This window comes from Mobula birostris, chromosome 20, assembly GCF_030028105.1.
Source record: "Mobula birostris isolate sMobBir1 chromosome 20, sMobBir1.hap1, whole genome shotgun sequence".
NCBI lineage: Eukaryota > Metazoa > Chordata > Chondrichthyes > Myliobatiformes > Myliobatidae > Mobula > Mobula birostris.
Genome location: NC_092389.1, coordinates 9255443 through 9280901, shown reverse-complemented (window position 1 = coordinate 9280901; position 25459 = coordinate 9255443). Strand labels below are relative to the sequence as shown.

General features: G+C 42.6%; 1 protein-coding gene across 4 annotated transcripts in view; it reads left to right on the top strand.

Moving 5' to 3' along the window:
• LOC140212773 (coatomer subunit delta-like) overlaps positions 1-25459 on the top strand; it is a 46357-nt gene that overhangs the window by 5737 nt on the left and 15161 nt on the right. For 2 of the 4 annotated variants that reach the window (XM_072283995.1, XM_072283996.1), the window contains exons 2-5: positions 9463-9726; positions 14024-14203; positions 23270-23469; positions 25099-25257. In XM_072283995.1, coding sequence (XP_072140096.1) covers positions 9463-9726; positions 14024-14203; positions 23270-23469; positions 25099-25257 — 803 coding nt within the window. Of the gene's footprint in view, positions 1-2430; positions 2539-9462; positions 9727-14023; positions 14204-23269; positions 23470-25098; positions 25258-25459 lie in introns of all 4 variants that reach the window. The other 2 variants (XM_072283997.1, XM_072238113.1) reach the window with 2 other exon arrangements.

The window sequence follows — 25459 nt, the reverse complement described above, 5'->3', positions numbered from 1 at the left end:
TGACTCTGAATTTATCTAGCTGTGTTAATTAACTTTAACAAAGCTGCAAAAAAGAAAAATATAAGCTTGCAATATAATGGCAAAGTGAACCGCCTAATATCCAGAGCAGCATATAATGCAGATGACCCTTTTGTTGTAGTTGAATAGAATAGAACATTGGTTTCTCCTTCTGGGTGAAAACAAAATTCTCTCTTCTCCCCCTCCCCCCCAATTCCCCACTCTGACTTGTACCTCTTCTCACCTGCCTATCCCTTCCCCCGGTTCTCTTTCCTCCCCCTCCCCTTTTCTTTTCTCCCATGGTCCATTCTCCTCTCTATCAGATTCCTTCTTCTCCAGCCCTTGATTATTCCCACAGTCCTGACTTCACCTATCACCTTCTAGCTATTCTCCTTCCTCTCCCCCCACTTCTTTTTATTCTGGCATCTTTCCCCTTCCATTCCAGTCCTGAAGAAGGGTCTCGGCCTGAAACGTCAACTGTTTACTCATTTGTATAAATGCTGCCTGACCTGCTGAGTTCCACCAGCATTTTCTGTGTGTTGCCTTAGGTAGGATAGATTTTACATTCTGAGAAAAGGTCTGTATTATGATAGTTTTTTCATAACCTCAAGCTGCATCATGTATGGATGTCAAGAAATGTAGCGGTTGGTGGAGAATGATTTTTTTTATTCTTTATCCTGTATGGTAATGTACAAAAGTCTTGTGCATCCTAGATTCTTAATATAAATTTTGTTTTAGATGATCTTTGGTCTTCTAAATTAATGTGCCAGTAGAAAAGAGCAAATTTTAGATTTCCAAACACTCATTTTCCAAAAAATTAAATCTTAGGGAATTTTTTGTATTTAATTAAAGAAAGTAACATATTACGTAATAGACCACTTTTCAAATAAAAACCTGATTACTTTGTAGGTATATACCCCAGTGCATGATTAAACATAGAAAACAAACAGGATGCTAATGATCAATGACATTATGAGTTGAATGAACTAAACTGATTAATTGAAACAGGAATCAAACTGGGTGAAGGACAACCAAACTAAAAGGTGAGGGTGTGCCAGATGTGACAGTTTGCTCTTCAAATCATCAATTTTTACACCATGGCAAGAGTGGGCATAGCAACAAGACACAAGGTAGTCATCCTGCATCAGCAAGATCTCTCCCCAGCAGAAATTTCATAGCAAGCAGGAGTTTCAAGATGTGCTGTCCAAGCTCTTCTGAAGAAGCACAAAGAAATGGGCAAGGTTGAGGACCAGAAACGCAATAATTGGCCATGTAAACTGAGGCAGCGGACGAGATATATCAAACTCTTGTCCCTTCTAAATCGGAAGAAGCCCAACATTGCTTTCGACGCTGAACTCACAGAAACCACTGGAACCCAAGTACATCCCTCTACAGTCTGGAGAAGTCTTGTCAGAAGTGGTCTTCATGGAAGAGTTGCTGCCAAAAAGCCATTCCTCTGAAGTGGAAACAAAACCAAGAGACTCACCTATGCACAGAAACACAAAGACTTGGGTGCTGAACAGTGGCAGCATGTGCTTTGGACTGAGGAGTCAAAATCTGAGCTTGGACAGTTTGTCTGTAGAAGAGCTGGAGAGCGCTACATGGATGAGTGTCTGCAGCCAACAGTGAAGCACAGCGGAGGTTCCCTGCAGGTTTGGGGCTGCATTTCTACAAATGGAGTTGGTGATCTGGTCAGAATTAATGGAATCCTCAATGCTGCGAAGTACAAACAGGTTCTCATCTATCACAATACCATCAGGAAGAGGCATCTGATCAGTCCCAACTTCACTCTGCAGCAGGACAGTGAGCCCAAGCACATGGCGAAGATCATGTGAGATTCTGTGGATGAGCTAAATAAAGACTGAAAGATGCTCATTTAATGGATTATGTTCCATTAGTGTAAATATTAATAAATTTGCTCTGTAGCTAGAATGTGGAAGTTTTGACTAAACACCAATGTAATGCCCCAAATCCCCAAATGAAATGGGGTCATAAGGGTGCAGGTTAAAGGATAAAATTTCTTTTGGCGGCAAGATCAAATCTTCTGGTGGAGGAGCATTTTATATCCACCCAACTTCTAGAATTCAAATTTAACTGCTCCTATCACACATATTCCATTCACTGATGGTGATTCTATTTTTCTTATCTAAATGTTGGAAGGTTGGAACATGGTTGAGACCACCTCCTAATATTTTGTCTTCCAGTTTGCTGTCATTGAGACAAGTTAACAGTGATATAAAATATGCAGTTCACATCGAAGTACTTTTTAAAAAAAAAACATTTGTAAAAACACCTTTTGCACTGTCTGGACTGAACATGCAATTTAGTGATTTAGTAATTATTGAGATTTAGCTTCAATATTGCACTGTTAATGTAGGTAGTTTTGTGCCCTCCCTTTTATCTTAAACTTGACTGTTTGTTTTCGGATTGGAGCTCCAGATTCTCAGAGTTTGTTTAGGTGGCATCATCATTAATTGAGAGCATGATGGAAATGAAAGCAAGTCATTCTCTGGATCAACATGTTCTTTGCAGAGTAGAAAGGTCAGTAAGTAACAATTTAAGAGATGCATAAAATTAGAGTGTTTTAGCATATTAGTGACCCAACCTGAATGTATGCCAGCCAGGAAAACTATTTTCCAAAAATAGAAAGGATGATAGTGATAAGGAGTTATACTTAAAACAAAATTCTTATTGCAGTTTTTGTTGAAAGGTGGTTGAGTGTGTTAGATGTCACTTTAATAGTAATTTTCAAGAAGACACCACTCTGCTCCGTCTAGCGGAATTAGTCCTTACTCTTAATAATTTCTCCTTTGTCTCCTCCCACTTCCTCCAAACTAAAGGTGTAGCTATGGGCACCCGTATGGGTTCTAGCTATGCCTGCCTTTTTGTTGGCTTTGTGGAACAATCCATGTTCCAAGCCTATACTGGTATCTGTCCCCCACTTTTCCTTCACTACACCGATGACTGCATTGGCGCTGCTTCCTGCACGCATGCAGAGCTCGTTGACTTTATTAACTTTCACCCTGCCCTCAAGTCTACCTGGTCCATTTCCGACACCTCCCTCCCCTTTCTAGATCTTTCTGTCTCTATCTCTGGAGACAGCTTATCCACTGATGTCTACTATAAGCCTACTGACTCTCACAGCTATCTGGACTATTCCTCTTCTCACCCTGTCTCTTGCAAAAATGCCATCCACTTCTCGCAATTCCTCCATCTCCGCCGCATCTGCTCTCAGGATGAGGCTTTTCATTCCAGGATGAGGGAGATGTCCTCCTTTTTTAAAGAAAGGGGCTTCCCTTCCTCTACCATCAACTCTGCTCTCAAACGCATCTCCCCCATTTCACGCACATCTCTCACTCCATCCTCCTGCCACCCCACTAGAAATAAGGTTCCCCATGTCCTCACCTACCACCCCACCAGCCTCTGGGTCCAACATATTATTCTCCGTAATTTCTGCCACCTCCAACGGGATCCCACCACTAAGCACATCTCTCCTCCCCCCCCCCCCCACTTTCCGCATGGATCGCTCCCTACGCGACTCCCTTGTCCATTCGTCCCCCCCCCATCCCTCCCCACTGATCTCCCTCCTGGCACTTATCCTTGTAAGCGGAACAAGTGCTACACATGCCCTTACACTTCCTCCCTCACCACCATTCAGGGCCCCAGACAGTCCTTCCAGGTGAGGCGACACTTCACCTGTGAGTCGGCTGGGGTGATATACTGTGTCCGGTGCTCCCGATGTGGCCTTCTATATATTGGCGAGACCCGACGCAGACTGGGAGACCGCTTTGCTGAACATCTATGCTCTGTCTGCCAGAGAAAGCAGGATCTCCAGGTGGCCACACATTTTAATTCCACATCCCATTCCCATTCTGACATGTCTATCCACGGCCTCCTCTACTGTAAAGATGAAGCCACACTCAGGTTGGAGGAACAACACCTTGTATTCCATCTGAGTAGCCTCCAACCTGATGGCATGAACATTGACCTCCCAAACTTCTGCTAATGCCCCACCTCCCCCTTGTACCCCATCTGTTATTTATTTATATACACACATTCTTTTTCTCTCTCTCTCTCATTTTTCTCCCTCTGTCCCTCTCACTATACCCCTTGCCCATCCTCTGGGTTCCCCCCCCCCACTCCCCCTTTTCTTTTTCCAGGCCTCCTGTCCCATGATCCTCTCATATCCCTTTTGCCAATCAACTGTCCAACTCTTGGCTCCATCCCTCCCCCTCCTGTCTTCTCCTATCATTTTTGATCTCCCCCCTCCCCCTCCCCCTTTCAAATTTCTTACTAGCTCTTCTTTCAGTTAGTCCTGATGAAGGGTCTCGGCCTGAAACGTCGACTGTACCTTGTCCTAGAGATGCTGCCTGGCCTGCTGCGTCCACCAGCAACTTTTATGTGTGTTGCTTGAATTTCCAGCATCTGCAGATTTCCTCATGTTTGTGTTTTTAAATTCACTACTGCAAAGCCTCTTCTGTGATGCCTACACTGAAGAAGTTTGAATCTTCTTTTTGACGGGAGTTCAGTGAAACCATCTCTCACTGCTCCCCATCTGTAATTTCTTCGGATATTCAACATTTTGTCTCAGACTCGCTATCACAGCCATATATCATTTCTTGGAATGTGCCTCCGCCGCCAACTTACTCCAGTTGGCTTTAGGATTCGTTTCCGAGCCTCTCAATTTGGACCTTCTGAGGATCCCAGGTACTCACATTTTATTGACTCTGCCTCTCGTCGCTTCTCCCGTCAAGCTCTGAAGGCGACTCTCTCCGCCATGAGGAGGTACTTGGTGTCCCTATCCCAGACCCTTCCACACCTTCGGGACACTTTCTTCGCCGTCTGTAATGGACCTGCTCGTTATTTCATCCTCCGTCGGATTCACGCCTGCAATCGCCGTTTTTTTGACTTTGTCATGTTAGGCAAAGATCACAAGATCTTACATCTTACATCTGCAAACCCCAGAGCCTGCTGGCCCTGACGCTAGCAGGCATGAACTTCAGATTGCGGCCACTGCCATTGATCTCGCCGGCTCCAACACCTCAGGGCATATTCAAAACCCGGACTCCAGCAACAACCATGGACACCTTCAAATCGATTGCGCGACCACCAACTGCGACTCCAGCCTTGAACTCCAGGCCGGGTCTTTATGTGCTGCTATTGTGACTCTCGTCTCCCCTTCCCCCACCAATACTCTGCAACCCCGTCTCCTTCAGATCCCATCGTCAGCTCCTGGGCCCTCAGAGGCTCCATCGTCCTCTCACCCCAATCCTCCCCTCAACATTGACACCCCCAGCCTCCCCCCTCCCCCCTCTGATCCCAGCTGTCATCCATGCCGGGTCTTTACCATCCCCTTTGACCTTCAACTCTCTGAGGCAGAACGCTCTGTCCTCAGTAAGGGCCTCACCTTTGTCCCCCTTCGCCCACACCTCAGCAAGTTCAGCGTTCGCCATGACGTGGAACTCTTCTTCCGCCGGCTTCGTCTCTGAGCCTACTTCTTCGGCAAGGACTCTTCCACCCCCACCAATGACCCCTTCTTCTGTCTTCAACCCTCCTCCTCTTCATGGACACCCTGCTCTGGATCTCTTTATTGCTAACTGCCGACGGGACATCAACTGTCTCGACTTCACCGCACCTTGTTCCCATTCCAACCTCACTCCTTCTGAACGCTCTGCTCTCCACTCCCTCCGCACTAATCCTAACCTTATTATTAAACCCGCCGATAAGGGGGGTACTGTTGTATTCTGGTGCACTGACCTCTACCTTGCCGAGGCACAGCGACAACTTGCGGATACCTCTTCTTATTTACCCCTCGATCGTGACCCTACTAGGGCCGTTTCTACCTCCTACCCAAGATCCACAAACCTGCCTGTCCTGGCAGACCTATTGTCTCAGCTTGCTCCTGCCCCACCGAACTCATTTCTGCATTCCTCAACACAGTTTTATCCCCCCTTGTTCAATCCCTTCTTACCTATGTTCATGACACTTCTCATGCTCTTAAACTTTTCGATGATTTTAAGTTCCCTGGCCCCCACCGCTTTATTTTCACCATGGATGTCCAGTCCCTATATAGTTCCATCCCCCATCAGGAAGGTCTCAAAGCTCTCCGCTTCTTTTTGGATTCCAGACCTAACCAGTTCCCCTCTACCACCACTCTGCTCCGTCTGGCGGAATTAGTCCTTACTCTTAATAATTTCTCCTTTAGCTCCTCCCACTTCCTCCAAACTAAAGGCGTAGCTATGGGCACCTGTATGGGTCCTAGCTATGCCTGCCTTTTTGTTGGCTTTGTGGAACAATCCATGTTCCAAGCCTATACTGGTATCTGTCCCCCACTTTTCCTTCGCTACGTTGAAGACTGCATTGGCGCTGCTTTCTGCACACATGCTGAGCTCGTTGACTTCATTAACTTTGCCTCCAACTTTCACCCTGCCCTCAATTTTACCTGGTCCATTTCCGACACCTCCCTCCCCTTTCTAGATCTTTCTGTCTCTATCTCTGGAGACAGCTTATCTACTGATGTCTACTATAAACCTACTGACTCTCACAGCTATCTGGACTATTCCTCTTCTCACCATCTCTTGCAAAAACGCCATCCCCTTCTCGCAATTCCTCCGTTTCCGCCGCATCTGCTGTCAGGATGAGGCTTTTCATTCTAGGACGAGGGAGATGTCCTCCTTTTTTAAAGAAAGGGGCTTCCCTTCCTCCACCATCAATTCTGCTCTCAAATACATCTCCCCCACTTCATGCACATCTGCTCTCTCTCCATCCTCTGGCCACCCCACTAGGAATAGGGTTCCCCTTGTCCTCACCTACCACCCCACCAGCCTCTGGGTCCAACATATTATTCTCCGTAATTTCCGCCACCTCCAACGGGATTCCACCACTAAGCACATCTTTCCCTCCCCTCCCCCCCCCCCCGCTTTCCGCAGGGATTGCTTCCTATGCGACTCCCTTGTCCATTCGTTCCCCCCCCATCCCTCCCCACTGATCTCCCTCCTGGCACTTATCCTTGTAAGCGGAACAAGTGCTACACATGCCCTTACACTTCCTCCCTCACCACCATTCAGGGCCCCAGACAGTCCTTCCAGGTGAGGTGACACTTCACCTGTGAGTCGGCTGGGGTGATATACTGTGTCCGGTGCTCCCGATGTGGCCTTCTATATATTGGCGAGACCTGACGCAGACTGGGAGAGCATTTCGCTGAATACCTACGCTCTGTCCGCCAGAGAAAGCAGGATCTCCCAGTGGCCACACATTTTAATTCCACGTCCCATTCCCATTCTGATATGTCTATCCACGGCCTCCTCTACTGTAAAGATGAAGCCACACTCAGGTTGGAGGAACAACGCCTTATATTCCGTCTGGGTAGCCTCCAACCTAATGGCATGAACATTGACTTCTCTAACTTCCGCTAAGGCCCCACCTCCCCCTCGTAGCCCATCCGTTATTTATTTATATACATATTCTTTTTCTCACTTTTTTTCTCCTTCTGTCCCTTTCACTATACCCCTTGCCCATCCTCTGTGTTCCCCCCCCCGCACTCCCCCTTTTCTTTCTCCCTAGGCCTACTGTCCCATGATCCCCTCATATCCCTTTTGCCAATCACCTGTCCAGCTCTTGGCTCCATCCCTCCCCCTCCTGTCTTCTCCTATCATTTTGGATCTCCCCCTCCCTCTCCCACTTTCAAATCTCTTACTAGCTCTTCTTTCAGTTAGTCCTGACGAAAGGTCTTGGCCCGAAACGTCGACTGTACCTCTTCCTGGAGATGCTGCCTGGACTGCTGCGTTCACCAGCAACTTTTATGTGTGTTGCGTAAAGAATATAGGATTAGACCATAACCGTTTATTCAGGCGGTAACATCAGAGAAAGCAGTTCATCAATCAGAGGGCAAAGGTGTAGAAAGCAAAACATTTTGCTGCAGATCAAGTGGAAATTTCAAAACGTGGTTTGAAAATACTTCTTAAATCCTTTATCAAAAAAAAAGTAAAAAGTTCAAAGGTACATATATATGAGCAAATATTATTTTACAATAGCTGAGGATGGAATGACCATTCATATCAGTTTACAATGGAGCCATTTTCAAGCAAACACGAGGAAATGTGCAGATGTTGGAAATTCAATCAATTCCCCCTCCTGTCTTCTATCATTTTGGATCTCCCCCTCCCCCTCCCACTTTCAAATCTCTTATTAACTCTTCCTTCAGTTAGTCCTGACGAAGGGTCTCGGCCAAAAACGTCGACTGTACCTCTTCCTAGAGATGCTACCTGGCCTGCTGCGTTCACCAGCAACTTTGATGTGTGTTGCTTGAATTTCCAGCATCTGCAGAATTCCTCTTGTTTTCCTATATTCTTTATTAGGGTTATAATCCTATATTTGCTTATCAGTGGAAGTTATCTTTTACCCCTGAATCAAATACTTAATCTCAATTATCGTTTAACCTTCTATATTCACGTTAATTGAAACCCAGTCTGAAAACAAGCCTTCATTTAACCCTTGGCTTGCTATCTTTCTGATAATTAGTGCCAATTTTTTTTTCCCTGGGTTTTGATTGTAGTCAGAATTACATGAAGTACTCTGGTGGCAGTCTAACCAGAGCTTTATGCAGCTGTTGCAGGTTTCACTGTGTTCTCTTGCAGTTTGATGTAACAGCTGTTCCACTGTTTTATTTCTGTTTATTAAATTCAGGGCTTGTAGTTGTAGAATTTGAACTAATGTATAACAGGCATTTATAAGAATGTTTCTCTATCTTCACATTATAGGCCATCCCTACGTTATCCCCACGTTCTGTCATTTAAAAAAAATCACAGAACTTGCCCAAAAATTGATAGAAAATTGTTTTCTTTCAGAATTTGTGATGGAAATGTAGTTAAAGTATAAACACATTTTTTCAAAATTTTTTTAACAAGTGAGTTGACACATCTTTGCATTCTGGAAAATTCCTATATGTACGGTTTTCTAGGAACACAACCACCCCTGAAGAGGTGAGGCAGATGTTCTCAAAACTTTTAAACATCTGGACAAATACTGGATAAGTGCAATCTTAGGAATTATTAGTAGGCTATCAATGTGGATTTTATCCTCTTCACCTTTATCTTTTTTTTCCTCCTCCCGACATAAAGTAGTAGCCTAATTTAATGTGATGAACATGTGATAGCAACTTAATATTTTTCATAATATTGAATAGTTGTGCTCAGGTTTGTGCACAAGGGTATGTTCCAAACTTAGAGCACTGCTTTAGTGCAATAGAATGAAACAAAATGACAGTCCATAATGAAGTCCTTTCCATAGGAAAGAACTTCGGGTTATATTGCTTTCATCTGTCATGTCATAAGCTTCCTCTTTTCCTGGACACAATGCTATATCTGAGTTGGGGAAGAAAAGTTTATCTAATCAATGCCATTTTTCTGAGTTTATTTCAAGCTGTAATTTATTTATTTATTTTTTGCATTCCACCCTCCACTCTAGGTGCTGTTGGCTGCAGCTGTTTGCACCAAGGCTGGGAAGGCAATTGTGTCACGCCAGTTCGTGGAAATGACAAGGACCCGAATTGAAGGCTTGTTGGCAGCATTCCCTAAACTAATGAACACTGGGAAACAGCACACATTTGTGGAGACAGAGAGTGTGCGGTATGTTTACCAGCCACTGGAAAAACTCTACATGGTGTTGATCACAACCAAAAATAGTAACATCCTGGAAGATTTGGAAACACTCCGTCTATTCTCCCGAGTGGTAAGACAAATAAACAAGCTAAGGATGTGCACAAACTTGAATGCGGTGAATTGATTTTCAGAGTACACCACTGCATTAATTGGTGCTAGTCATCCCTGACAATTGGGAGACCAGCAAGATAGACTTGTCAGTTCTGTGGGGCTACAGGCATCTTCTCCCACTTGAGAATTCAGATTAAGGCCAGATTTCCAACTCGTGAAATGTTCAGGTTAAGAACAATTCATAAGTTTGGAACCCTGGATGTTTTGTACAAATGAACTTGTAACAAATCCAGCTAGAAGACTGTCATTGCCTTTCTTACTGTGCTACATGTGAGATGTTCAAGGGATTTTATAGAATGATGTACCTCATCCAGTACCAGAAAAAAAGTTTCCTTTGTTTGTAACAGGCTTGGTTGAAAGTGTTAGGTGAGAGAGGTCAGTAAGGTGCAGTGGGAGTACTGAGGCTGTTGGCAGTGACAGTATTGAATGGATCAGCAGAATTGATTGAAGTTTATTTTTTTTAGTATATGCTGGCAAGTTTTAGATGACTTCATGTATAACACCAACCAAATGATTACATTGGCCATCTTGCCATTCCTGTGAATGTGGAAAAAAGCAAATAATACTGAACAACAATTTATTTTTTTTTTTTTTTGGAAGTGTTGCTTCAAGTTTTTTTTTTGGTTATGATAGACTGCTTGAAGCTGAACACAACTGTCTTTTCAGACTACTTGTATCACACTGGGATTGGGAGAAATAAGAAATTAACTTTTATTGAATATAATGTGTTTAATTGCATAACAGTGCTGATGCTTTGCAATTGTTCAACTAAGCTTAAAATGTTTTGATGATTTTTATTTGTACTCTGAGGCTTTTCGCTAAAGTGTCCAATAATAATCAGCCAGTATTGATGGATTCTAATTGCCCTGATACTGTTTCTCCATGACCGCAATGTCCTGGTGAAACCTTTCACATTGCTCATCACTGACAGCGCCAAGATTTGCGAGGAAGATGTCTAAATGGGAGTGCAGAAAATGAATCTTTCGTGACATGTTGCATTTCGTGGTTTTGTACGCTTGAAACGTTATCAACCAGCTGCACGTAGTTTGGTGCTCTGAAGTTGCGAAAAAAATTTTCAGCAGCATCCTTGAATGCCTTCCGTGTGATTTTCTGCAATCCCACGAGAAATTCTTCGAATTGCCTGTCATTGATGATCTGTTAGAAATGCCTTCCTAAATCTTGGCATCAGTTATTCTGGGGAAACATCTGTCATATTTAAATCCTTCACAGAAATTTTTGTGCCTGGTAACAACAGATTCATTTCAACCTTGCAGTATTGAACCCAGTAATCCTACTTTTACCTTTTGACAAATCCAAGTCTCTGACCAGGTCATTTAACTCAGATTGAATTATCAGATGAGACTCACTCGACATAAGGGGTTAAAAATCTGTATCAGTGTTGTTTTCCATTCCTGGCTTGTGCACCATGGCATCTTCATTTGCCTCCTCGACACTCCATGTCTCTGGTGTCTTCAGTATCATCATGTGGCACAGGTCTCACGGGAGATTGGGGTATTTTTGGCAGAGAAACCAGACATACTGGTCAGACAGAAGGAGCAGTCTGTCACATGATCCTTTTGCTCTCACTATCATCAGGGCAGCGAACGGCATTGACTTCCAAGTACCTCTGAGCCAGGCTCTTAAAATCAGCAGTGCATGTTGCGCAACAAGTCTCAGGAGCCCAGGCCTTGTCTTGGTCTCCAATCTTACACCTGAAATAGCGCTCGTAGGCTTAATAGCAGTCATGCTGCATCTGAGATTTAAGCATATACTCGCCACAAATATTACAGGAAGTATTGCGGCTGTTGCAGCATTGGTGAGACATTTTGCTATCACAAGTACTTCTGAAAATAGAATTACTTTATTGTAATGAGCGCACGCAATATGCTATGTATGCGCAATGGCATGTGCATCAACGTGATCGCAAACAGATATACATGGAAACGCAATGCATAGAATGGTGTGTGCGTGATGCTTTTATAGCCATTCTAAGACCTGTCCTGCCACGCAGCATCCACCCTGCCTAAGCATGTCCAGTCATTCCTGGACGAGATAGAAAACCTTTCAACTTACATTGTGTGCAACATTTTAATTGACTTGAATTATGAATTGAAATAACAAATATAGGCATTTTTTTTAAAAAATGGTGTGTTATCGGGAATTTTCATGGTGATTTTCATGATCAACGGCACAAAATCCATAAGGTACACCCAAAAGTACTCAGGAAGCAAAATCTTTGTTGTCCAGTGTAATTTGCAAGGAATTTTAGCAGTTAGTCCTCTTATTACCATGACGAGTTTGGTCATTCATGAGCTACCAGAGCAATGGGATTTATTTTATAAGTAAATATCATTTAAAATATTGTAATGCACATTATAAAGGTAGAGATGCTGGCCCTGTCCGAAGGGGTATGTAGTGTATTTGATGTTGTACAACTCTCTAAACTGGTGACAAATGGAATAATAGTACTGTTTATAGTTGAACCAAGTGATTAAGCTGGAAGCAAGTAGATGGTTTTTAAGGTAAATGTGCATTGAAAAAGGTGCTAGATTTACACCTAAGTAAAATTAAGGGTAGCTGTCTAAGTCTTGCTGTCCTGTAGTGTATTATGTGTATTTTGAGTTTTGGGAGAACTTCGGCTTTTCAGAAGTGGCAGGCTGTGAGCAGCCCATTCAGGAGATCTGAAGCATCATTGCTGACACTTCAGTTGCTGACTGAGCGAATATTGCACTGATGGGCATGCTGTCTTTAGGAAGTGTCTTTAGATGGGTTCCATCTTTCTTCAGGTTGAGTGAAAAATCCCTCATTACTATTTATTAAACTGCCTGAGAGTTTGCCTGATATCATCGATAACACGTTCTTCTGCCATTAAATTCTGGCCACACATCCCAATTATTATTTTAGCTTATAAATTAACTGAACTTGTAAAGTGTTACCCCTTAAACGTTTGAGAGAAAGTTAGTGATTCATGATTCATTGGTTTTCCTTGCAATCCCACTGCTTTGACAAAAGATTTATATTATTTTAAGTTACAATACAAGGATTTTGCTTTACAAACATTGTTTTCTTTGCCATCCAATTCAGCTCCACTTTGTGTAGGTGACAGTAAGGATTTTCTGCTTGCATTTCTCAAACAGTTCCTTTGAAAATAGGAATACTTTGTATACATTAATCTATTTCTGACTACTTGTATGTTCACTATGTAGTGAATACTTCAGTTGCAAACTCAGAAAATTGTATAACTTGGAATTCACTTTGACTCTATCCCAATAAATTTCTCTTGTTTAAACCTTTTAGTAAACACATCAGTGATGTACTCCTACAGTAGAAATGTCAAATCAACTAAAATTCAACATCAATGCATTAATTGGGTTAGTTGAGAACAAGTTGCTCCTCTGGTTGGAGTAGCTTTGAGGCCAACGGTTATTGTAAGGTATAAAGAGGATAGGTATTCAATGGATGTGAGTAAAAATAATCCTTATGACTGATCCCGAAAATCCCCGGATGGACCAGTAATCGGGTACTCAGGAAACACAGGTGTGTTTACTCTGAAAAGGTAACTGGGAAAACATTGTATGTACTTCAAACAAAATTCAAATATGTTTGATTTGAAGAACGCATATAAGATGTGCCAGTCTTAAATAAGGTGTTTTATTACTTAAAGTTTGTAAAAGTAAAGTTTAAGTTGCATGTTGGGAAGAACGTGCATGATTGGGATATAGAATTGTTTTAGGAACAATGGTAATATTAGATATTTTGTGTTTAATATTAGAAACTTTATATTGGGGCTTTGGTTTAGGTGGATGAGCTGCAATACCTTTAGCCTGCTATGTTTTTATATCACAATCTCGTAATTATGCAAGCATATAGTTTAACTTCTGCAATCATCTTAACGCTTTTTAAGCAAGTAATACTGGAGTATAATGAACAGAAAACATGATTTCTCCCACACCACCCCTTTCCACCTATGAATTTCGTAGTATTACTTATATTAATGAGGTATACTGGGAATCTTCTAAACTGCATCATTTAGTAATACTGTACAAAAGTTTAAAAACTTCATAATTGAAGAAGTCATTTGTCCTGTATAATATTTCCTCAATTGGTATAAATTATTGTTACAAACAGAAGAATTTAAATCCTAAGAAAGCTAGTGGTGAGTTTACAAGCCATGGACATACTAATATTGTGATTAAATTCTGTTTGTTATCTACCTTACAGGCACTTGCTGGTTAAAACGCTCTTTTGTCTTGTAGATTCCAGAGTATTGTAGAGTTCTGGAAGAGAGCGAGATATCAGATCATTGTTTTGATCTCATCTTTGCCTTTGATGAGATTGTGGCACTGGGTTACCGTGAGAATGTCAATCTAGCCCAGATCAGGACATTCACAGAAATGGATTCCCATGAAGAGAAAGTTTTCCGTGCTGTTCGAGAGGTAACTGAGATGAAAATGAACAATACTAAGGGGTTCAGTGAAAGTATTTAAAAAAAACTAAGGAAAAGATTTGGTATCAAACGCTTGATCAACTTTATTGTAGTATTTACTGGCTTGTAATTTAATGTAGTGCTTTGTGACTCAGTGGATAAAATAATCTTGCCTCAGGCAATCATTTATTTGCTCCGGTCCCCATCTGCATGATTTGGCATTTAGCATACACCAATGCCAGTATCATTCCCATTGCATAATTAGAGTTATGGTTGATGAGCACGAGATTTGTTCAAATAGACATGTCTTTTCAAATGGCAGATTGTTATATCATTTATTGTTACAGAGGACTTGTCCCCACATCCCATCCAAGATTAATCTGATATATTGCTAAAAGGATTAGCTCCCATTCATCTGCCTAGGAATTTGCTGGTTTGTTAGCATGAAGCAGGGCATTAGCTTCAAAGCTCTTCTGGTTACTTGAGATGGTCCTTTTCAAAACCTTTAGCATTCATATTTCAATTGACCAACTATTAAAAACGTGCTTAGTGTTTCATACTATGTAAAGGAAGATCTCTCAGTAAATTGAGGTCTGGGACATCTCATTGTGTGAGACAACATTCAGAAAACATTCGTGTAAAATCTGGAACAAGTTAATTAATCACCTAGTGGTGTTTTGTTGCTTGTGCCTGTTGAAATCCAGCATAGATTTTCACAAGACAAGACAAGAGCGGAAGTAGGCCATTCGGCCCATCGAGTCTGCTCCGCAGCTCCCGCATGAGCTAAACTATTCACCTATCTAGTTCCAATTTCCAGCTTTTTCCCCATATCCCTTGATACCCTGACTAACTAGATACCTGTCAATCTCCTCCTCAAACACCCTCAATGATCGGGCCTCCACAGCTGTATGTGGCAGCGAATTCCTCAAATCCACGACCCTCTGGCTAAAAAAATTTCTCCTCATCTCTGTTTTAACTGGGTACCCTCTAATTCTAAGACTATGGCCTCTTGTCCTGGACTCACCCACCAAGGGAAACAACCTTTCCACACCTACTCTGTCCAACCCTTTCAACATTTGAAATGTTTCTATGAGATCCCCTCTCATTCTTCTATACTCTAATGAATACAGTCCAAGAGCCGACAAACGCTCCTCATATGTTAGCCCCTGCATTCCAGGAATCATCCTCGTAAATCTTCTCTGAACTGTCTCCAACATCAGCATCATCAACACCTCCTTACTCTCATACACTATTCCTCTTGAAATGAATGCCAACATAGCATTTGCTTTCCTTACCGCCAATCCAACTTGGTGGTTAACCTTTAGGGTATCCTGCACGAGGACCCCCAAGCCCCTTTGCACTTCCGATTTTTGAATTTTCTCCCCATCTCAATAATAATCTGCCCAATTATTTCTTCTTCCAAAATGTGCAACCGTACATTTGTCAACGTTGTACCTCAGCTGCCATTTCTTTGCCCACTCTCCTAAACTGACTAAGTCTCTCTGCAACCTTTCCGTTTCTTCAACATTTCCTGCTCCTCCACCTATCTTGGTGTCATCCGCAAACTTGGCCACAAAACCATTTCTACATTTGACCTATACAATCAATAATCTACCTTCAGCAACCAGCCTTCATTACAGAATACACTTACTGTTGTTCATGGCTTGCTGGCATGCTCTCTCGGTGTCCTCTGCCTTGGCATTTGCCCTGAGTCCGTTTCCATTAGGTGTGGTCAGATCTGATGCAGCTGGCTAGTGTTCATCACTTGGGGTTCTCTGCAAAGACACTGTTATGGGGCACACTGGACCTCTCGCTCTGTGGGAGTGACAAGAAGGTGAGTCATGCAGTTTAACCTGAGTTCAGTGTTTCCACTGGCTACCTTGCTGGGACCGTACACCAACACAGGTGTCATTCGTCCAGACCACCTCCTGTGGGTCTATCCACCCGGGAGTGAAACCTGTCTTTTCAGCCAGCTCCTTAACCATAACTTGGTCACATGGCTGTGGGAGGACTATCCTCTCTCCCTCTGGTTCTCTGATCCGCAATATGTTGCTGCTGCTTTGGTTGATCCATCAATGCATTACCCTGGTTACAGTGGTGCTTCACATCTCCATGTAATCTTACTATCTTGGTATTTGTAGTTTCTTCCTATACACTTGAAATTTCTGTTGCTGCTTGTTCTTCCGCTGCCCTGCTCTCACTGATGTCTGCCCACTTGTTCCCTTTATGCTCCTTACTATCCCCTTCTGGTGAGCCTTTACTTAAATCACTGTTATCTCCACAGGCAGCTGCACTGTTTGTAACAGCTCCTGGCTGTGCTTGGTCCCAACCCTTGGGACCTCCTGACATGATTTCCATATATCACCCTGTCTCTCCTCACTGCTTGGGGCTGTTGTCTCTCTGTGGGCCATGTTAGCTGCACTGCAGTCCACACATGTTCACTGTTCCTGTCTTGTTCATGTTATTTCTCCTTTACCTGAACCTGTGATAGTGCCTGCCTTACTCAGAGTGTCTATCCACAGGATAGTACCTTCATGGTTTGGGCACACCCAAAAATCTGCAGGAAGCTGCAGTCCCTCAATCTCAAGTACCTTGGGCTGACTTCTCTCCACTCTCAATTGTTTCGCCTTCTGCACTGGTAATGTGAATCACCTCTCCAGTCGTGGGCAAGGGTAGATTAGTTATTGATATTACTGATTATGTGTCCAGTAACATTTTACATTGCTGGCCCCTTAATAAACTTTTGTGTACATCTGTGGATGACCACCACTGGCAAAAGAGGTTGCCGTCAGCCATTTGTCTGACCTCACCAGCTTTATTATCTGGTCAGTATTCAAATTGGAAAGAGGAGGCGCTACTGTGGATTCTGCCTTTGGTGACTGATTTTTCACACTTTGCTTACTTTTCAGCCACTGCCTACAGCCATGGCTGAGACACTGCAGCTGTAACAAATCATCTCCACCCTCCCACATCTATTCCAGGAGTTCCTTGCTCTCTGCTCCAGCTGCTGGCCACAAAGCAAGTTCTCTGCGATGTCACAGCAGCTGCATCCACTACAGCCATAATACGACTTCTCTTCCCCCTCCTCTGGTCTATCTCACCGGCCCATGATACTATTGTGAAGTAGATCGGTCCCACTGCTATCCCCAAATCTAAAACTTCCTGGGCTGAGCTCAGGTCTTCCTTTAGCATTTTCAGGAAGACTGGGTCAGGTCATCCCTCCCTGGATTATCCAAACCTGTATATTCATATGCTCAATATTTATGTTCTGCGTAATCTATGACAGGCTCATCAGCTCTCTGAGTTACTGACATTATCATTCCCAGTTACTCTCTCTTCTCCCCAGTTGTTGCCTCACTTCCCCCTTAAAGAAATGATATCTCTCTTTATTGCTGGCATTCCCTGTAGTTGCCCATGTACCACCTGGAACCCCCTGGGCTAAACTGTCCTACATATTCCTCGGGCACTTCACTTTTACCAACCTATGGATGTCTTCAGGGTGCATCTGGTGAATTTCAATCATTTCCTTGAGCTTGACCAGAATTCTGCATTCCTGCAGGCAACATTAAGTGAGGGCAACACTGACAAAATGCTCTGCTTTTCCCTGGGATGAAGGGCTTATGAATGGTCATGATCAAGATCAGGGGCTGGCTTGGGTCATCAGGGTTCTTGACCTGATGTTGCCTAACGTTAATTGGTGCCAGCTTGGCAGATATATCTTGGTATAAGCTCTCCCTCAAATATCTCTACACTAATTCCCACACTACGCAAAATATAAATAATGGATAAAAATTTTAAAAGTTCATAGTTAAAACCACAGAGTACATACTCTGCAAACTGCCACTTGTGTTTCTGAGTTGATTATGCCTGCTGTATTACTTTGCATTTAAAACTAACACCAAGGTTACAGACTTATTTTTTAAAACACAGAAGCACACTCGTAAATGAGTCTACAGTTCCCCGAACGAGTATACACACACTCCACTGGCGTCCCATATGGTTAGTAACCACCCTTCGCAACTGGTGGCCCTGTCTCACCAAATTAATATGAAAATATGTGTCTCTTACATAAACACATACACATACACACACACACACACACACACACACACACACACACACACACACACACACACACACACACACAGTTTTATATCCACCAGTTCAGCTCTCCACCATAGAACATAGAATAGTACAGCACAGTACAGACCCTTCGGCCCACAATGTTGTGCCGACCCTCAAAACCTGCCTCCCATATAAGCCCCGACCTTAAACTCCTCCATATACCTGCCTAGTAGTCTCTTAAACTTCACTAGTGTATCTGCTTCCACCACTGACTCAGGCAGTGCATTCCACACACCAACCACTCTCTGAGTAAAAAACCTTCCTCTAATATCCCCCTTGAACCTCCCACCCCTTACCTTAAAGCCATGTCCTCTTGTATTGAGCAGTGGTGCCCTGGGGAAGAGGCACTGGCTATCCACTTTATCTATTCCTCTTATTATCTCGTACACCTCTATCATGTCTCCTCTCATCCTCCTTCTCTCCAAAGAGTAAAGCCCTAGCTCCCTTAATCTCTGATCATAATGCATACTCTCTAAACCAGGCAGCATCCTGGTAAATCTCTGTACCCTTTCCAATGCTTCCACATCCTTCCTATAGTGAGGCGACTAGAACTGGACACAGTACTCCAAGTGTGGCCTAACCAGAGTTTTATAGAGCTGCATCATTACATTGCGACTCTTAAACTCTATCCCTTGACTTCTGAAAGCTAACACCCCATAAGCTTTCTTAACTACCCTATCCACCTGTGAGGCAACTTTCAGGGATCTGTGGACATGTACCCCCAGATCCCTCTGCTCCACCACGCTACCAATATCCTGCCATTTACTTTGTACTCTGCCTTGGAGTTTGTCCTTCCAAAGTGTACCACCTCACACTTCTCCGGGTTGAACTCCATCTGCCACTTCTCAGCCCACTTCTACATCCTATCAATGTCTCTCTGCAATCTTTGACAATCCTCTACACTAGCTACAACACCATCAACCTTTGTGTCGTCTACAACATCCAGGTCGTTAATAAAAATCACGAAAAGTAGAGGTCCCAGAACAGATCCTTGTGGGACACCACTAGTCACAATCCTCCAATCTGAATGTACTCCCTCCACCACGACCCTCTGCCTTCTGCAGGCAAGCCAATTCTGAATCCACCTGGCCAAACTTCCCTGGATCCCGTGCCTTCTGACTTTCTGAATAAGCCTACCGTGTGGAACCTTGTCAAATGCCTTACTAAAATCCATATAGATCACATCCACTGCACTACCCTCATCTATATGCCTGATCACCTCCTCAAAGAACTCTTTTCAGGCTTGTTAGACACGATCTGCCCTTCGCAAAGCCATGCTGACCATCCCTGATCAGACCATGATTCTCTAAATGCCCATAGATCCTATCTCTAAGAATCTTTTCCAACAGCTTTCCCACCACAGACGTAAGGCTCACTGGTCTATAATTATCCGGACTATCCCTACTACCTTTTTTGAACAAGGGGACAACATTCGCCTCCCTCCAATCCTCCGGTACCATTCCTGTGGACAATGAGGACAGCAATCTCTTCCCTCGCCTCGTGGAGCAGCCTGGGGAATATTCCGTCAGCCCCTGGGGACTTTATCCGTCCTAATGTATTTTAACAACTCCAACAACACCTCTCCCTTAATATCAACATGCTCCAGAACATCGACCTCACTCATATTGTCCTCACCATCATCAAGTTCCCTCTCGTTGGTGAATACTGAAGAGAAGTATTCATTGAGGATCTCGCTCACTTCCTCAGCCTCCAGGCACATCTTCCCACCCTTATCTCTAATTGGTCCTACCTTCACTCCTGTCATCCTTTTGTCCTTCACATAATTGAAGAATGCCTTGGGGTTTTCCTTTACCCTACTCACCAAGGCCTTCTCATGCCCCCTTCTTGCTCTTCTCAGCCCCTTCTTAAGCTCCTTTCTTTCTTCCCTATATTCCTCAATAGACCCATCTGATCCTTGCTTCCTAAACCTCATGTACGCTGCCTTCTTTCACCTGACTAGATTTTCCACCTCACTTGTCACCCATGGTTCCTTCACCCTACCATTCTTTATCTTCCTCACCGGGACAAATTTATCCCTAACTTCCTGCAAGAGATCTCTAAACATCGACCACATGTCCACAGTACATTTCCCTGCAAAAACATCATCCCAATTTACACCCGCAAGTTCTAGCCTTATAGCCTCATAATTTGCCTTTCCCCAATTAAAAATTTTCCTGTCCTCTCTGATTCTATCCTTTTCCATGATAATGCTAAAGGTCAGGGAGCGGTGGTCACTGTCCCCCAGATGCTCACCCACTGAGAGATCTGTGACCTGACCCGGTTCATTACCTAGTACTAGATCTAGTATGGCATTTCCCCTGGTCGGCCTGTCCACATACTGTGACAGGAATCCATTCTGGACACACTTAACATTAACTTTGCCCCATCTAAACCCTTGGAACTAATCAGGTGCTAATCAATATTAGGGAAGTTAAAGTCACCCATGATAACAACCCTGTTATTTTTGCACTTTTCCAAAATCTGCCTCCCAGTCTGCTCCTCTGTATCTCTGCTGCTACCAGGGGGCCTATAGAATACCCCCAATAGAGTAACTGCTCCCTTCCTGTTCCTGACTTCCACCCATACCCATGTTCGTGATACTTCATGATTCTCATGGTCACCAACCTGAGCAGCACCAAGTGAGAGTTTAAAGTTTTAAAAATACTCACCCAGTTAGACTGAAGGATTAAGGCTGTGCCTGAAATGACGACAGTTCACTCTTTTCCGTAGATGCTGCCTGGCCTGCTGAGTTCCTTCAGCATTTTGTGTGTGTCACCCAGTTAGACTGCTGAGATGGGTCACAAATGTATCCTGGTCAACCCTGAAATGTTGTGATGTTACCAAAGTCACCGGAGAGACACTGAAGCTGGTGGCTGTAAAAGTGTTTTATTCAGCAAAAATGAGCAATGTGCATCATAATTGAGCCACTCTTGTAAGAAGAGGCCAGCTTGACCCAATATTACTTGACACTTTTATGTGCTACAGATCAAGGGTAACAGCTGGACAATTCTCTAGTTACAATCCTTACTTTGAATTACATATAGTTTTCCAACAAATCCTTTATCACACCCACACTCCAGACACCCAAAATGAATGTTAATCCCCTCTAACTCTCTCTCTCTGGATTCATGCACATGCAGACATCAAGTGAAGATTGGTTGCAAATTAATATTTGCTATATACCCTAATTCCAGAAAATGCCCTAACATCGTCCACATTTTGCTGCTTCATCCTGAGAGTCCAGTGGTCTCCAGTTAGTAATGGTAGAAAGTAGGATTTTTGCTCATTGACAGCAAAGGAATGGAAAATGTTGTCTTCAAGGTGACCTGAACTTGAGTCAATAGGCATCAAGGAGGTAACATTCTAGTAGTTAGTATCATAACTTATACAAAGAATAGTGGTACTTGTTTGGGTTAATCATCTAATCCCTAGGACATCACTGTGGGAGTTCATCAAGGCATTAATTTTGGCCCAGTCATATTCAGCTACTACCTTTTGATCTTCCTTCCATCATAAGATCGGAAGTCAGGATGTTCATTGATTGCTTGTGTTCACTGATTGCAAACAATTGAACATAGTGCAACCCAATTTTAAAAAAGCAGTAGACTCCTGAAAGCAGAAAGTCTTAACTTTGGCATAGGCTGTTAAGTAACAAGTAGAATGCACAACACAAATGTTAAGCAATAGCCATATTCAGCAAAAGGAAGTGCAGCCACCTCACCTTGACATGCAATGGCATTCCTCCTCCAATTTCTCCTCTAGTGGAATCCTGTAGATCAGAAACTCCTCTGGACCAAGCACAAACATGTATGTGGCTGTAAGATAGGCTTGAGTCTTCTAATACTCTAAAACCTTTTTACCGTCTACAAGGTACAAGCCAAGAAGTTTCTTTTCTGTGGCAGCAAAAGAAGTTGTTTGCAAATATGTGATTGTAGTGGAGAGTGTGCAGAGGAGATTCACCGGGATGTTGTTTGGATGGGAAGACTTGAGTTCTGCAGAGAGGTTGGATAGGCTAGGCTTGTAAGTAAAGGGCACTGAGAAGTATATAAGATAACAAAAGACATAGACATATTTAAGACATATTTAAAATCTTATTCCCATGAGAAAGGGAGAGGAAAGAGGTTTAAGGAGGATCTTGGGGAAGGGTTTTTTAACCCCCCTCCCACACAAAAACAAACAAGCAAACACGCACACACAGCAGTTGATATCTGTAACATAGTGCCATGTGGTAGAATCAGATCAAGTTACTATGTTTTAGAGACATTTAATACTTCAGCAAGGTATAGGGGATGTGGTTTTAATGTAGACAGATGAGTAAAAAGGTTGTCATGGGTATGGTGGACAGAAAAGCTCATTTTGGTATTGTACAATTTTATAACTATGCTATCTGCCTCTATGAATACCACTCAATAATAAATCTAGAAACTTGGCACCTTTAGAGGACCAACATTCATTTGATTGATAGTACTTTCACTACTCTACACCACTAGCATACCATGCTGCATTGTGTACTCGACAAAATCAACTACAGTTTCTTGGATAGCTTAATCTGGCAGTACCTATAAAACCTGCAGGCATTACTGCCAAAAAGGACAAGGGCACTGTAACACTTTTGTCTGTATTACCTCCAAGTGGCATACACCTCTGACTTGGAATTCTCGCTGTTCTTAATCATTGCTAGGTCTAAATTGTGGAGCACTCCTGGCGATGGCACTGAGTGGTTCAAGAAAGCACACATCAGCATTCTGAAGGCAGTTAGAAATGGGCACTATACATAGGCATTGCCAGTGTTGCTGGAATCCCCAAAAACGGAAGATTTTTTTTAACAGTGCCCTAAAAATACCCCAGTTGTTGCATTCTAGATGCATTTTTAAAACAAAATTCATATTTATGGTAATATTCTGTGTAGCCCTCAAACCTTTTAATAGTGGGCTGTGTATTTCCTTTTAAGACACAAGAGCGTGAAGCAAAAGCGGAAATGCGCCGAAAGGCAAAAGAATTGCAGCAAGCTCGCAGAGATGCAGAGAGACAAGGCAAGAAAACTAGCTTTGGCTTTAGCAGTGGAGGAATCTCAAGCAGCTCTGCAGCTTCCATGATAACAGACACCATTGTTGAACCAGAGAAGCCAAAGGTGACACCAGCAGTAATGAGGTGGGTTTTTTGCTGCTTCATGTGGTCTAATAATACAGAAAACTTCTTTTCCTTGAGGAACATTGTATCTTAAGAATGTATGTCATGAGTCTTGCATGGACGTGACTGATTCTTGCTTTTTTTTGTATCAGTGCTATGTGAGAGTATGAGGGCATTCGCACCATCACTGGTGTGTGCTTCTATACTACTGTCATGCATTGTGCATTTTTCATTTATTAACTGCAGTTTTTAATTTCAATGACAAGGATAGTGACCATTAATTTTATAATAAATTTGCTATTTCCTGCCTATCTGCTGCTTCAAGATAATGAATTGAAATGTTGGAGAAATGTGCCAGGCTTGGTCTTCAAATCTCATTGGAGTAACAGGAGACTTGAAGGAAAGAAGCTGCATTTTGTATGATACTGATAATACTGTAAGGTGGTGACTTAATGATTCATATTGTCTTAGTTTCAAAAGTAAGAATTTGGAGTGGAAGTGGCCCCTGTCCAACAGACATTTGGACTGTGAAGATGAATAATGAAATATTTCAACCACACTACTCTCAAGTTTCACTTTCCATGATTGATGTGGAGAATCAGATGAAGGCTGTATGTTTTGAGTGTCATTAGTTTTACTCATAAACATTTGATTCGTTGCTTTTGTTTGTTAGAATAGTGATGGAATAGTAAGGCTGATCTTCTGATTTCTGAGCCACTGAGTCGAATTGACACCTATTCACAATATGTAATGGGCTCCAATTTGGCAATGATTTTCCATGGCATGTGCGTCATTGGGCTGAGGACCATTTGATCTCTATTTCCTTCCTATTCAATTCCTTTGACTTGTAAATTTCTGAGTTACATAGGTCAAACAAATTTATCTTGAAATTCTGGCCCCTGACTACAGGTATATTGGCAAGTATTTTTTTTACAAGCACAATATTTTAAAGAAATATTGAATGTGTCTGAAATCACTTGAGTAAAGAGATAATAGTGTTTTATCTGCAGCTGTCCTTACCTGCCAGCTGAGATGCTGTTAAATCTATTATCATGGGGTAGTCTGTAGAAGTTAATCATTCCTTGGCCTGTTTCAGTTTGTAAAACAAAATGTTAGCTGTGATATATACTATGGATCAAACCTGTGCCATTTTAAACCCATTATCACTTGTGTTCTCTTATGGATTAAGGGCTGATGCAGCAGGTCTTGCGTATGAAGCTGGTTTATATATAATCAGGTACGGTGTGCTTCAATTGCTCTCAGTAATGCATGGGAAGGGGGCCCTTCCTGCAGCATCCAGTACACGGTAGCCTATTGAGTTGAAGGCCCTTTTTGTTTTCATTATTCAGATTGCTTCCGCTTACCTTGGCTTGATTGTGGTGTCACTGTGTGCATAGTAGTCTAAAATATTTACGGATATACATTGGTACAGCTGTATAGTTTATGTACTGAACCAAGAAACATTTTGGGGAAAGTACTGCAGTATGACCAAAGTTAAAAGTTAAAATGTTCTGTTTGGGAAAAACAGTAAATTACATAGGTAAATATGAAAGTATCGGCATGTTATATGGTTATCTGATTGAGTTCATTGTTAAGTTTGGGTTTTAATTCTCCAGTTTAAAATATATGCATTTCCATTTGTTTCCTTAGACCTTCTGGTCCAAGCAAAGCCTTAAAACTTGGAGCAAAAGGAAAAGATGTGGAGAATTTTGTAGATAAACTGAAATTGGAAGGAGAGCAAATCAGTTCCTCAACAAAACGTTCATCAGAAGTGGCTAAAGTGCTGTCACCTCCCATTAACATAGAAAGGTGGGTTTTGATCTTTCTGTTTAATTGATTTTTTTTCTATAAATGATACATTTTAATAAATAGTTTCTTGTCACTGCCAAGCTATTCTTATCAAATCAATCACAAACGCAATCTCATTACCCACATTTGGGAAGAATTGTTATTCCAGGGCACTTCAGACTATGGAGTCATGACAGTTTTCAAGAAAGAAGATGGTCTTGAC